This window comes from Ambystoma mexicanum, chromosome 11, assembly GCF_040938575.1.
Source record: "Ambystoma mexicanum isolate Mex_15411 chromosome 11, UKY_AmexF1_1, whole genome shotgun sequence".
Lineage (NCBI taxonomy): Eukaryota > Metazoa > Chordata > Amphibia > Caudata > Ambystomatidae > Ambystoma > Ambystoma mexicanum.
This window is the reverse complement of record NC_090934.1, coordinates 871752386-871768015: the sequence shown is the minus strand read 5'-3', so window position 1 is coordinate 871768015 and position 15630 is coordinate 871752386. Positions and strand designations below refer to the sequence as shown.

The 15630-nt window shown below is 46.6% G+C and overlaps 1 protein-coding gene across 2 annotated transcripts in view; it reads right to left on the bottom strand.

The window, feature by feature from the left end:
• B4GALNT4 (beta-1,4-N-acetyl-galactosaminyltransferase 4) overlaps window positions 1-15630 on the bottom strand; it is an 834734-nt gene that overhangs the window by 72729 nt on the left and 746375 nt on the right. For both annotated transcript variants that reach the window (XM_069623923.1, XM_069623924.1), the window contains 2 exons: window positions 10284-10624; window positions 9473-9626 (listed from right to left, as the gene is read on the bottom strand). In XM_069623923.1, coding sequence (XP_069480024.1) covers window positions 9473-9626; window positions 10284-10624 — 495 coding nt within the window. The remainder of the gene's footprint in view (window positions 1-9472; window positions 9627-10283; window positions 10625-15630) is intronic.

Genomic DNA, 15630 nt, shown 5'->3' with positions numbered 1-15630 from the left:
GGGCAAACTCCGGGAGAAACTGGCCTGGAGAAGCTGGCCATCTCCCAACTGACACAACACATCAAATCTGTCGGCTGTCTCCAAGTCCACCAGTCTGGCTTCAGACCAGAGCCAGAGGCATGGAAACTGCTCTACTGAACACCCGTGATCACTCGCTCTCTAATCTTATTGCTAACTCCCCAGCCGTTCTTATCCTCCTGGAGCTTGGCACTGGACTGATTGACCTCCTTCCTCTCCAACCGACCTTGCCAGGTTCAACTTGGCCCTTTTCTCTCCCCTATCACACTCTCCACCTGTGGTATCCCACACGGCTCTATCCTCTCGCCATGGCTTTTCAACATCTACCTTGCCCATTTGGCCCACTTGATCTCTTCCTTCTCTTCTCACTTCCAGTGTTATGCAGACGACATGCAGCTCTCCTTCAAGCTTCCCTCTTCTTCCTCCTCTCTCATCCCTGTCTGTCTGCTATTGAGTCATGGTGTCCTGCCAATGATCTCTGCCTTAATGCCAGTAAGACTGAGATCCTTTTCATTGGGACCCCAGCTCCCACCTTGCCTCCTGCACACTGGCCACCCTCTATGGGTCCTCTCTCCTCACACTCTTGTGAGTCAAGAAAAGTTGGTGTCATCTTTGATTGCTCGCTCTCTTCTCCTCACATCTCAGACCTTGCCAAGAAGGCCCACTATCAGCTGCACCTCCTCAGAGGTATTCTCCCCTTCCTCACCTTCCCCCAGAAACTTAATGTCTCCAGAGCTCTGGTTATTTCTAGTTTGACTACTGTAACAGCCTCATCCTCAATCTCCCTTCTTCATCCCTTCCGCCCCTTCAAATAATCTAGAAAAGGACTGCAAGACTTATTCTTGGCTCAAGGGACCTCAGGGCCTCATGGACCGCATCTCTTCATCCCCAATTTCTCTGCACTGGCTCCCAGTTGCTGCTAGGATAAAATTCAAGATCCCCTGCATCATCCACAAGGCTTTCTGGGGCCTGGGCCCCGCTACATTCAACTTTCTCTCCCTAAATCCCTCCCTGCTAAAGCCCTTCGGTCTGCTTGCTCCAACTCTGTTAATTAGATGCTTCTCTATGCAAAGAGTGGGGGTAGATGTCTCTCCTCTGCAGGGGCCTCCCTCTGGAATGGTTTCCCTACCCCTCTCCGGCTTGAGACGGTTCTCCTCAAGTTCCGTAAGCTCCTCAAGACCCACCTTTTCTCCACCCTGCCCTAACACCTTCTTCTGCTTCATTGACTGGCTGCCTGGTTCCCTCTGAGTACTACAGGGTTCCGGGCCCCACTCCCAGTCCACCCCCCTTGCCTGCACTTCTTGAATTCCCTCGCACTTGCCCTGTCGCCTCTCCTTAGCACTTAAAACTTCCTTCGTAGTCCAAGCAAAAGAAAGTGCCTACCACCATATTGTAGTCATGGCGGGAGGCCCTTAATGTAGTGATCTGTATAAGTGTGTTATGTACTGTGAGCTGAGAGGCTGTATGGCATTATATGAGGCATGTGGAACGTGGTGTACTATACCTGTAACCAAGAGATGATAAACAAGCAACGGGTCTGGAGCGGTTCCCGATTCATCTATGACTTCCCTTACGACCCAGGACACTTCACTTAACACGGATCCCATAGGCATCCTAAGCATGAAAGCCTGCATCAAAACCAGATCCTGCTAGAAATGCATTTTGTCATCATTCAAGGGGATGCAGGGGTGAAAGGGGTCGATTTAATTCCATGCCCACCTTCCGCCTTCCAAAAAATAGAAAATCCCCCTGAGCGTTTAATCATGGTTTTTACACACACTTTAACACTCTGGGGACTTCGAAAATGAGCACCAGACTGTTCATAGACTTTAGTCTTATGTGCATTTACTCTTCCCATAAACCTCTCTGTAAAGAACAATCTGGTAAAGCGGCAAAAAGAACCAGCTGACTCTCAGTCGTGGAGCCCTCTCGCATCCTCGCCTCCGTGGCAGGCTGCTCTAGTCTATAAGTGTAGACCAATTACATTCCCTACTACCATTCAAAGCTGCTCCTTAAGGACAGCTACATCCCACATCATGATTAGGAAAAGTCCAGCGACCCCCATTATTCATGTTCATGACTCTCCATCGCTCCCCCACTCGTTGGAACAACCCTGCCTACTAGTGTTTGTGTATGTTATTAAATGGATGAGTAATAATATAGGTTTGTTAATGCCCAACACAGGCTATAACATAAAAACAGGCAATGGTTACAGGGCAATGGCTGTAAAACTATCCAGGATGAGTTATTTCAATAATCAATTCTTCAGTGATTGACTGTAGTGTTTGAAATGTCATAGTTGTCTTGGATTGAGGTCATGTTATGGCAGTTGACTTAAAGGGATGGTCTAGTAAAAATTTTTATTTAAAAAATAGATAGGCCACATAAAAAAAAAAATACTAGCATCCTCCGATTTAAAACTTCCTATGTAAAATTTTGAGCTATTCAAGCTCAAAATTCGAAAAAGCAAGCACAGGGGCGCCGCCATTTTGTGAAATGGAGGCCCTCCTGTGCTGGCTTTTGCGGCACTAATGAAGGAAAAGCCAGCCAGCTGTAGTAAACAAAGTCTACCACTGGGTGGCTTTCCCTTCATTAGTGCCGGGACTCGGAGAACGCGGACCGGAGACCAGAGCAGGAAAGCTGCAGCTGAATCTCGGTAAGTGCTATTTATTTTTTTTACAAAAAAATAAGCACTAGCTGCGTTTTTTTTTCTAAGTTTTCCGGGCTGGAGGAGCCCGGAAAACTTAGAAATAAAACCGCAGCTTTAAAAACGTTGTATTTATGTTTGCGGTCGCTTTTGAAGCGACCGCAAACATAAATACAACGTTATTGTGTTGCTATCAAAGGGAAAGACACAGCAGGCAGAAACACACGCGGTTATGTTTACATGCCGCGTAGTGTTTCTACCTGCAGGTGATTTCCCATTTGGGGCTCTCGGGCTCCCCGTGGGGAGCGCGAGAGCCCCAAATGGGAAAGCAGATTCAGGCAGACACAACGCGGTTGTTTTCCGCAATGCCGCGTTGTGTCTGCCTGAATCTGCTTTTCCATTTGGGGCTCTCAGCCCGAGAGCCCCAATGGTAAAGCAGATTCAGGCAGACAACGCGGTTGTGTTGGAAAACGCTGCGGTTTTAAGCAGCTAGTGCTTATTTTTTGTAAAAAAAATAAATAGCACTTACCGAGATTCAGCTGCAGCTTTCCTGCTCTGGTCTCCGGTCCGCGTCCTCCGAGTCCCTGCACTAATGAAGGGAAAGCCACCCAGCGGTAGACTGTTTACTACAGCTGGCTGGCTTTTCCTTCATTAGTGCCGCAAAAGCAAAAGCCAGCACAGGCGGCCTCCATTTCACAAAATGGCGGCGCCCCTGTGCTTGCTTTTTCGAATTTTGAGCTTGAATAGCTCAAAATTTTACATAGGAAGTTTTAAAACGGAGGATGCTAGTTTTTTTTTTATGTGGCCTATCTATTTTTTAAATAAAAATTTTTACTAGACCATCCCTTTAACCACAGAACATGACTCTGTGACTGCATTCCATACCTGCTCCCTCCCTGAGCTGCTCTGTGACCATCTCCTGCTTATTAGCCTCCCATCCCAAAGCCTGCCAAATAGTTTTTTTTTTTCAGCGCTGTTCCTGCCCCATCCGTGTTCCCCGCTCCCGAGCTTCACCAGTCTCTCTGTGCTACGGGGTGTCTCCTTTTCTGCAAACCTGAGTGGGCCTTCTCTTTCATAGGGCCACCCAAGTTGGTTTTTGTTTGTGCAGCGGGGACATTGCTGAAAGCCTTGTTCTTGTGTTACTTGGGGGTGCCCTTTCTCTCAATGATTTCTTTCACCACCACCCACATCCACCAAATCAGCATACCGCACTGCGACAAAAACTATTGCATAAGCACAAAGAATGGCTACGGTATCTTGTCCACAGAAAGATGACCCGCTCCCATTGAGATCTCGGTTAAAAAGTTATAAAACGACTGAAATCTAATATTCTTGGTCAACCAGCAAGGGTCTAGAGCGGAGCTTGTGTCACCCCTTTATAAATGGAGGAGTCCTGGTGCAGCTAAGTAGGTCCATGTGCATCACGTATCAGACATACAAGCGGGAGGATTTTGCCCTGAGGTACTATCACATGGGAACGTTTTGGGGGGATTTCCTGGGCCTGGCTAGTCACCCTCTTCTTTGGCTAGTGGAAGAATGCACATTCTGCATTTTGGGTAAAACATGAGAGCAATTTAAGTTGCACTGGAACTGAAATAATCCTCCCTACCCCAGCGGCCTTAAAAGATACACCAATATTTGAATGATTTTACTATTTGCCCAAACACATTGATAGTTATCTTCCAGCACCATCTCTAAAGCATGGGAAAGCGCTTACGTTATTTAGAAATCTTGGGCAAATCAATGAAATGTGAGCACCAACCACATAGTGAATTATCAAGGGTTGTCCACAGTAAATTACTGCGCAGAATGTTCTGCTGGACAACCACGTGGGGTCGTACTAGTAGTTGCCATTGATATAGCTGCTTTCACCATTGCTATGGCCCCAGCACGCTGTAGGTTGAATGCCCTCAGGGGACCGAAGTACAGGTATGGGAAATTCGTCATAGGTTTTTAAGAGTACGCGTGTGCACTTTACAGACCCCTCCAGGATATTGCGGCATGGAATGGCAAATTCTGCGGCATGAAATGGCAAGTTTTTCTGCACAACCCTTTATTTATTGTGACATTTTTGCAGCACGTTTTTTTTATTGACTGATGGGTGTAAGATTGGCACAAAGCAGGAAAGAGGCAGTGTGTAAGCCTACAAGAGAGCCAGGGTGTCATTATTTGGACCGTTTGTATCAATTTAATAGGAAGAATACCCGACACCTCTGGCTTGGCAGAACAGTGTCTGTTTTGGCTGTGTTTTTGGTTTGATGTGCATGCTTATTTAATAGTATTGACAGTACTGATCATTATCACTTGAATTGCTGAAAATATTCCACTTCTATGTTCTCCAATCCCCAAACACACACGTCTCACCAATTCCCCATCACAACTTGTGTTCCAGAACCTCTCACTCTGTCATAAACATTCTCACATGCTCTGTGACACTGCTAAGTAACAATCTGCACTCCCCAGTCCCTGCCGCACTCCAAATCATACTCCCAACTCATACCTTACGCTCCCCAATTCATCCTGCAGCATACATTCCTTCAGTCTTTCGTGCTACTTCTGCATTTTGTATCCTTTCTCCAATTCAATCACACTCTTCCCTCATCCTTTCCCCCAATCTGCAGCTCACTGCCTCTTTCTGTCCAACTGCTCCCTCGCTGCCTTTTTGGCCCACTGCTTCCCTGACCCCACAATCCCTCCATGTTCTGTACCTCTGCTCCCGCTCTGATTTCTGGGCCTTCGGTCCCTCTCTGATGTCTGTGCCACTGCCTCACTGCTTCCTCTCTGCTCTCTTGCCCACGGCGTCCCCCTCTGACCCACTGCTTCCCCTCTGCTTTCTTGCCTACCACATCACACCCATCACTCCCTCTCTCGCTCTCTCCTTTCCCTCTCATACTGTGGTCATTTTTTTTAAAAACAATTAAAAGTTGATTTTGGCACTGATCCTCAAAAAATGGGGCATCTAAAAATAGAGCAGAGGATATGCTATTTTTAGATAACCCATTTTTGGAAATGAGCGGGTCACCTTCTTCTCAAAGGTGACCTGCGCGTTTCCACTGGGCTGAGCTGAAATGCAAATGATGTGCTGGGAAGCTGCCTTGAAAACATTAGTGTTGGAAGCGCTCTCCTGACAAGGGTCTAAAGGCTCTGAACGCATTTCTCCATGAGCAGCCTTTAAGGGGCCTGTCACTAAAATGTGACCCCAAAATGCATTTCTTTCCCATTTGAGGTAAGGAAATGCAAGTGAGACAACAGTGGTTCATAGCTCTGCTAACACACTTAAACAAAATAAAATTTAAAGAATTGCATGACCGGGTCAGGCAAGACCCCATCATGCAGTATCACCCACTGGGTGCCTATATGGAGCAGGCGCATAGTGTTGCCTACAATTTCTGCACATTTAAAAGCGCATCTTGTTTGTACATTTTTTTAATGCGCTTTTAAATGTGCAGTATTACCCCCTTCTTTGTGCAAAGGGGTGAATAAGTCCACCTGAACAGGCGCATATAAGAAGCGCCCATTCAGATGCCATAATGGATTGGGCTGCTCTTTTTTGGCGCAAGTGATGAGATGTGCTTGCACATTTCATTTCTTGCGTAAAGAAGGTTTTCAGAACGTTGACTCATCTGTCTTTTTTTCTTTTAAAATTTCGTTTTTTGCTAAAACTCATTTTCACTGGTGTTTTTGCAAAAACGGAAGTTTTTGTGTTTTTTTTTAAACAGCAGTTTTCGCCGCATTTAGCGGGATCGCAAAATCGATATAAGCTGGAGGGTCTGACTTTAGCCAAAGTGAATTTGGGTAGGTCCCTACTATCTACCCATATCCAGCTAGCAAGTGGGTGGGTGCTTTGTAGTTGGCAAGAGAGAGTGTGACAGTAGAAGTTTCACTATTTGTCCAGCTGGACCCAGTTTTTGTTGTGGGGGATAGCTGCATTCTAATGGCAGAGGTGTTGTGCAATATGTCGTTGGGATTGGAGTATGGTTGCAGAGGTGGGCTGGTAAGTGGCCTTGCCTTCTGGTATCTTCCAGAAGCACGGGGTGTGATACGCCCCCATCTGCTGATGCTGGCTTCTTGGTTCTGTAGATCCCGCAAGGACTCCCTCCTGTCTTCTGGTGGAGATTATTAGATTATTCTTACTGTCATTCGGTGACGGCATGGAAGGTCGTTGCTGCCCCAGCCTGCCTGGAGTGATTGAATAGATCATGAGGGCAGAGTTTGTGAGAGTGCAGGGGGGAATAGCCTTGTCTTGAGGGCCAACCACAATACCAAATGGCCCTCTATGCAACAGATGTTAGGCAGCATTGAGTCCCAGATAGTGGGGGCTTGGATGGAGAAGGCGGAGCCTCCTAGGCTGGTTGATTTGAGGGTGAGGATCACTAGGAGGAATGCAGTGCCTGAGCGCAGGTTTCTGTTGGGTTGGTAGTGAGTGATTTTCTGTTACGATAATAGACTGCAGACAAGACTGTAGGCGACACAAATATGTCCCTCTCACTCATCTGAAGCAAAGGAGTGTGTCTTTTGTTGTCAGGTGTGTGAGGCCAGCACAAGTGTCATACCACCAGGAGAATAAGTCATCCTTATTCTCAAAAAACACATGTAATAACATTCAGATAAAGATTTTGTAGGGTATGCACCACTATAGTGATGTACACATAATTAGGGATTGCCATTGCAGGAGAGTTCAGCACCTTTCTAAAGATATATTTAAGCCTTGTAGACAGGGGGAGGGGTCATTATTGTGGGATAATGACCTGCTCCCAAATTATGGCCTGCTCCCTTTGGCTTTCATTTCTGTTTCATGATCAGGGTGTGGTCCACCCTTGGGGGAGGGGGGGGAGATGTTTTATCTGCAGCCACGGCTTGCATGTTCATGGTCCAGATAACTTTCACTAGAATATGATTCAACGATGTTGTCAGCACTTTGTTGTCCAGTGCATCAGATTGTGGCTCGATGTCACTGGGCATTGATATTCCTTCAATAAGGAATTAATGTGATGAGTAAGAGAGGCGAGGGAGTAATGCCTGATTGTGTATGGTAATCTACATTACACAGAGTCCTACCTTATCTCGTCATATGACACCCCATCCACCCTTTGCCTGTGGTATAGCCATCAAGCCGCCTCTAGAATGTAGCTTGGTTACGTACAGGAAGTGTGCAGAGTGGAACGGCCTCTTAAGGTCAAGAGGCGTAGCCAGGATTGTCAGACAAGTGGGGACAGAAGTAAATGTAGTTGGGCCCACTGCAATGACATTAACATCTATAAATGCCCACGCAGCGCTGCTAAGTGCGCCTTTACAGATTTTGGGTGGGCCTTGCCTGTCTACGCCGCAGTTGAGGTCCTGGGGGTTAGAGGAAATAAATCCCAGGGATATAGGAAAGATGCCTGTTGAAAGGGTTGACATTCTCCAATAAGAAATGAATGTGACGAGAAAGAGACGAGGGGTAGTGGGATGATTAAATCTTAGAGATTGCATGCATGCAGAAGATAAAGGCACAATTCAATACTGTGTGACCTTCACAGAAAACTGTGAACTCTCTGTGAGAACAGTCTCACACGTATGTAAGGTACCCAGTTACATTTTCAGTGCAGACAAAGCATTGTAAAGAATTTAGCTTACAATAAATATTTTTAAATATGTACAGATCGTATGTTTGGAAAAGAGGAGAATGGGTTATTTAGGATGAAGGAATGGTGTTTGAGGTTCATTGATGGTTACGGTGGTGGGGGGGGATTATCCCCCCACACCCCAACCAGTCCGCATTATTTTGCTGCACTGATTTTGAAAATGATTCAAATTTAACAAGCATTGGCAATGCCAACAGTTTGAAATTTTGTGTAGGCATGGGAAAGGCAATGTCATAGTGGTATTACCTTGCCATTGATGGTAGCAGGTGCAAAATGATGTGAATACCTGAGCATCTAATAGCAGTGGCTGGTAAATGCATAATGCTTATACACAAGCCAAAACTGTTGGCTTTGCCAGTGCTTGGTTTTAACAGGACTTCAAAAAGTACACTTATCAATCTTACAATTCGAGTGGCTAAAAACAGACCCGGCGAAGACATTTTTATTACACTAGCATTGCATTTACAGTTGAATAAAGCCATTAACTCTCAGAAGACTGCTTTAAAAAAACAGTGGTAGGCACTTCGAGTACAAAGTTGATGGTAAGGCTTGGTTAAAGCGAGCTCAGTGTGTTCTCATGAGGAGGTGTTTTAGGCCAAGAGGTGCAGAAACTGGGTGGGAATGGCCATAGAAATTAGCAAGGTCATGGGCAATCGATGGGTACGCAAATAATCAAACAACACCTAAAAGCTCTGTATGCCTCCTCAAATTCCATTTCTACCTAGCTGTACTTAAATGCAATCATTTTGGCTTATAGGTGGCGCAAGCGGCACCTAATAGCCCAAACTAAAAATGAAACATTCTGCAGTGCTGAAAAATATGAGTGGCAAAAACGCTTGGAAAATACAAGGCAAAAGAGGTACAAACCCCAAGATGCCGTCAAGCCTCACTATGATTGTCAAAAAAGAAGAATAAGACTCATTAGGAGGCATGAGGGTGAGTTGGTGGCAGCTATGTCTCTGCATTTGGCAAGCGTGGAATGGAATGAGTGAGGAAACTGCAGTTTTTTTTAGTTTTTTATTGTGGCCTACCCCGGTAGAAAGTACTCAAGAGGTGAACAAATGGAGCTGAAAAAGATCAGTATTTCGGAAATTCAAAAGAAATGTAAGGCGCTTTATAAATCAATAAATACTAATACAAATACAAATGGCCGCAGAGCCTGATGCAACGCTTGAAAGCTCACCCTGGCAGGCGGGACTTCTTCAGCGCACTCTCCACATCTATGTCCTCGCTTTCAAAATCCACCAGGATGACGTTGAAGTTGACATCCCCGGTGTCGCGGTACAGGGCTTCCATGTCGGTGATGAACTGCTGCACCCAGCGGGCCTGGTTCTTCACTAGAGAGTAGCGAAAAGACTGTTAGAGGGGATGACGTCTACCCGTCAATAATTAAATAGCCAGGGGTGGGGGGTACACTGGGCCCATTCAAGGCCCTGACTAAGAAGTGCCTCTGTGGTGGGCAACTGTGCCCCCCAGATCTTGAAGCCTACCACTTCCATCAGTGCTAAGAAGCCCTTGGGTGTTAGTGTGCTTTAAACAATCTATTCAAATTAGCCCCAGCCAGCATAGTAAGGGATCGTGGGAATTGTAGGCCAAAGGAGGGCTTCAGATGCTCACCACATTAGTATATGAATAAGCTGTGCCCACACTTGGCACTGAACAAATGCACACTGAATGCAAGATGTTTCTTAATGGCACTAAGTCAGGAACTGAATACAGTGTGCCCACTCCTGTCTCTAGCCTAGAATGCATTAATCACAGTGTGGAAGCACCTGGCTCCAACCAAACACCCAATACATACATTGGCAAAAGGCAACAAGATAGCAGGCAACGTGTAGCCAGCCACAGCTTCAGTAAAGAGCGAGTTATTCCTGAGCAATCACATCTGGAACAGTAAGGCTTCCTTTGACGATTCCAGGGACCCTAATTTTCTCTAGGAAACAACCAAGTGCACCACCAATTGTCCCCAACCAAGTAACCTTCAACCTCCTCACCTGGGATCACGAAGTGCACCATGACATCATGTCTCCAGCTCAGCTTGATGGGCCGGCACAGGATGGGCTTCCCATAGGCTACGCTCCAGGGGCTGGCTTCCTGCGGCTGGGACTCGGTAGTCGTTGCCATGCCCGTTGCTCCTGCTGCCACATCTTCCTCTTCCTGGGTGGCATCAGCACTGTCTGCATGCTTTCCGTGGTGAAGCAGAACGTAGACATACTCAGAGAGGCGGACTGTCTTGCGGCCCCGCTCCAGTAGTTCCAGCTCTATCAGGTAGCGGTTCCCCCGAGCAGAGTCCCGGCGTTTCTCAACATTCACAATGTTCTGTAAGGTGTAGATCCTACCAGAAAGGACAAAGTATTGTGGTAGAGCTTGCATACAGTGCTTAGTTTGTAAGAAAATAAGTCCCAGGCACCAAATATGTTCTAGCATGCTTGTGACACTGCAGGCTGGCTTTTCCCAACCATTGTAACCACCACCCACACTGCTCCCCACAGTGTCAACACATTTGGGGTTAAACTACAGCTTCCACCTGCTCATTGGGGTGGATGTATGCTCTGGCTATCATTACTTCATAAAAACTGAGTCTGAGACAATAAGTGTCGGGGCTCAGAAATAAGTGCCAGGGCCGAGCCCTGGCAAACACCCCCACAAATTAAGCGATACTTGCATATCCCGGTGAGGCCTGTTCCAAGTGGCCTCAGGAATCTCCACCCACCCTCTCCTCAACACACATGTAAACAGCAATTACAACTACCAAAATGATCAGCTTTACTGAAGCAGAAACAGCAACTAACATTTCCATTGTCAAAGTTGGGAAAGGGGTGACCTTTTATAGTAAGTCAATCACTCGATTAATTCATTTTAAAAGGTTAATCTAACTGCTGTACACAAAATAAAAGCTGCCAAAACAGACACATACGATTCAAACAAAGAAATGAAGGGAAATGGAGGACCTAGGTGTGGAGAGAAATCCATGCAGCGGCGAAGACAATGTGAATCTTAAAGGAATGGCAGACCATTTGAAACCTCTGGAGCCACACTTGAGAAGTCACAAAACCCTATCACTGAGAGGCACATCCCCCTCCGAGGAGCTTTGGCTGTGTGAAGTGCCCAAGTGGCACACCACACAAGGAGGACTGCAAGTCAAATGTTGTTGGTCCATGCAGAGATGTAAAGGCCATGAAGGCCAACCTGTAATTGGAATACACTTCTGGTAGTCAGAGAAGATTGCACAGGATGTGGTTGAGATGCCTGAAGATGTGTAGTCAGAGTATTCACAGGGCGTTGATCGGAAGCAGATGTAGTTGTGTATTAAGCACACGTGCAGCTGGTTTAAAGTGAATCTCTATAGTGTAAACACCTTGACACAAAAGCATGGACCAATGATGTAAGGTGAGGAGGCAAAATAATTCAGCGCAGACAGAAGCTCCAAGCCCTAACCTCTGCAGCATCCTATGCGTGCATGTTAAAGCTGCGGTCTAACAGGATGCCCAGATGTGCACCTGAGTAAGAGGGTGGAACTGCATGCCATTGATCAATGGTAGCTTATGATGCCCCTGGGCAAACCAGAGGCGAAGCTTAGGGGCAACACAATTGTCTTGGGAACAGGACATCGCCGAGCAACATGGGTTTGAAACCCCGGCCCACGTTTAGAGGCCGGACTCTGGCAGGAAGTGCAATATAAAAGACCAATTTAAATATTATTTTTTAACTACCTGTTGCTTCCAGAAGTAACTGTTAGGCGATCCTCTGCACACCGATCCACTGCACACCAGAACACTGCTCACATTTCCCCAACACCTCCCTCCAGGGTTCGAGGCTCATGTGATTCGGTTTTCCCAAAGGACCGAAAGCTCCGTACCAGGTATGATTTACGGGCCCGATTGCAACCCTTCCTGCACTGGCAGTTGCCATGGAGAACTTACAGCAGAAGAGGCGGCGTTACATCTCCACACCGATCGTTCACTTGCTCACGTGATCCAGAGTGGCGTTCCTCACGTGACCTTGGTGGACGTCACATGACCCCGAAATGCTCAGTATATAAGGCTTGAGACACGGAACACTCATTGCTTCTCAGCTGTCTTCAGACCCTGTTTGGCGTTACGTTTTGCTTTACTGTTTACCTTGATCTCGGAACTTTATCTTGGACTCCTTCGGATTACCCCTTTGTACCTTTGCTTGGAACTGTTTACCTGTTGCTGGATTTTGGACACGACCCTGACTTGCCTTTGGATCATCCCTTGGTACCTTGCTGAACTCCTACGCAATTTCCCTTTTGGGATTCAAGTCACGCCTTCAGTCCTACAGGTGGCTTATCCTGCATCCACGCTTTTCTGCGGTCCTATTGTTCTAGGGACCGCCTCATCTGAGTCTCGAACCTCCCTCCTAGGTTTCCTGGGTTTTCCAAACACCAGATAGGTAAGACTATTCAGATCCTTTGGTTAACGTGATATATTGTAATTGCCTGGTACTTAATCTCGTTCTTTTTGACAGCAGCATCGGTGTTCCAGAGGTTCCGTGGATCTGGGAAGTAACATCTCCCACCTGTGGCCCCAAAGGTCGCACAGCGGGTTTCTTTTAGTTCCCCTGTGCGTCACTTGAGGACGGAGGTTTCAACGGTCTACACGACACTCAAGTCAGAACAGTAACATGCATTATCTACATTTTTCAGGATTCAACTTTAGCCAATTTGCCACCATCCAAATTGCGACTTCAGCCAGGTGCACTGTTTAGGACACGAAAACCAGTTCCAGCTGGTGGACATTGCCCAGCGGCCTGCCATATACATACCAATAGAAGAGGACCAAACCCTCTGGAACAAAACCCACCTGTGAGGCAAAGGGTGCAATGTTCACCTTTTGAAAAAGAGATCCATACACAAATGGTTCAGTGAATCCCAGGAAATTCCAAGAGATGGGCCAGCAATGGTGTCAAAGGCCACTGACAGGTCCAGAAATGCATCTCCGTCTATGGCATTCCAGAAGTCATCCACCACACAGACCAAGGAGGACTCAGTTGCATGACCAGCACAAAGTCTTGATTGTGAGACACTGAAGAAGCCATCCCCTTCCAAACTTCTACCAAACTGGTTCAGTTGGGTGCCTACCCCAAAGTCTTCCTCAACAGAACAAGACCAGAGATTAGGCAATAGTTTGTGAGAACAGCCTCCCTTTCTATGGAGAGGTCGATCCAGGGACTTTTCATGGACACTGGGGTCACTCAAAAGTTAGGTCAAGTAAGCGGGTGCTCTGGGCCGGCCTCCCCACCCCCTGGAGAAAAGGGATCTGCACTAAATGTTACTATATCCCATACTTTCAATGGAATGTTCCAAAAATCTGGCCACCTGCACCACCCAGGAAATCCAAAAGTTGGATCTTCTGTTCAAAAGTACTTGGGATCTCCATTATGTCCCAAATCTTTATTTACAGAGACTTGATTGGCAGGGAACCAGATCACAGGAAGCCAACTTCATTCCAGAGATTAATACAAGGAGCCCGACAGTAGAGAAAAGGCTGATTTTGCCCAGAGCAAAAGTTGCTTTTGCTCCAGGGGCCAAACTTAAATGTAATGCTGTATTAACGCATGCCAGCCAAGGGGCCTCCATCCTATACTCAAGGAACCAATTCTTCTACCAAGATTACCAGGCACTATTGCACAGAAAGCTGAATGGTTGACAAACGTACATTACAAATTGACATTCCCTTTAAGGGTATGGATTGATTTACTTCTTTAAACCATCCACCTCGGAGTAGCACTTAACCAGCCACATGCAAATCAGTCTGACCTCCCTCAATAAGGAAACCTTCAATGAAATTCTAAGCCACGGTTGTCCAACGCCAGGCCTCTAGGGCTGGAATCCTGACGGGTTTTCAGGATATCCCTCATTAATATTCATGAGATAAATTTACATACAATGATTCTAAATGTATGCACATTTTATCTCATGAATAGTAATGAGGGAAATCCTGAAAACCTGTCAGGATTCCAGTCCTCGAGGCATGGAGATGGACACGACTGCTCTAACCCATGCCCTAAGGAGGCATGACCAGACATATTTACACATGGGGTTCCATCTCTCAACATGACACTTTTGGGCAATAACCAGCACACCATCTGATGGAAAATGGACTTCAAAGGTTGGTGCGAAATCAGTGAGACTGAGAAGAAATGTATCTGCAGCCGACAATCTGCCCACCAGAGAAGGAATGGTAGATAATCTTGCACTCTGAATGGTGGTCTATATGAGTTCATTTGCAGCCCCATGAAACAAAGGGCCCGCAGAGAGGTAAGTGTTAAGGTCAACCGTGTCAGTTTGCTCAAGGCAGGTATTTGTGTGGTTCCTGCTTTGTGCACCAAGTTGAGGAAGAGACTGCATCATAGGTGAGGACACCATGCTTCCCTTGACAAAGTAGGTGGCCATGAAGGTTTTATGTTCAGTGGTGAGATGAGAATAGGGCAGGCGCTACCACCCCAAGTAGCCTGTTGCCCAGAGAGAAGTGAGATGGTTATAGGAATTCTGCTTTACACTTCCAGTAAGAGGGGAGGACTGTGCAGGCAGTGTGGTGCCTGCAGATACGAAAATGGACACCCACAGTAAAGTTATTCAATGAGGTCCTATATTGTTGCTCCCAGAGACATACTGTGGAGCTTGCTCAGGAGAATGAAGCTTGCAGATATACTGACAAAGTAGCAAAGTCACCTCAGAGGGGAAGCACACAAAAACAACCCTAGAGCTTGAAAGTGGAGGGTCAACACTTAAACGACTCCAGTCCCAAATGCGGCAACTGGATAGTTTCTGGAATGGAAGATAGGAAAGGATACCCAGAAGACACATAGGAATGGATAAATGTTTAAGTTCAGAGGAAACAGCAGGGCCTGAATATGCAACTCCTAGGAGATAGTGTGGAATCAGGGCAGTCAGATCTGGAACAGCAGGCAGAGCCAGAACCAAGCCTGGGGAGCCAAGGCTGAAGCCCAACCGTGGATCATGGGGAGAAGCCTCGCATGGGTAGATTGCTTAAGATGCGGCACTAGCTTGGATATGGAGCATGCAGTGTGAGATGTTCTACCTTTCTTTTCCAATCTGCGGCACAGTGCATGTACAGTTATCTATGTGAAGCCATTAATCTCAGGGACTGTTTCCCTGAAAGGGACAGCAAGGCACTGATTAACCTGGTAAGAGAGACGGCAATGGTGACTAACTAAAACTCCCACTTTCCGTGGCAGATGTTCTCTGGATAAATACTCCAAGAGGAGGGTGCAATACAACCACAGCTCAAGGGAACACATGTCCTCAGTGACCCTGCCCATGCTGCTCCTTTCCCAGACTCCAGGACACAGCCT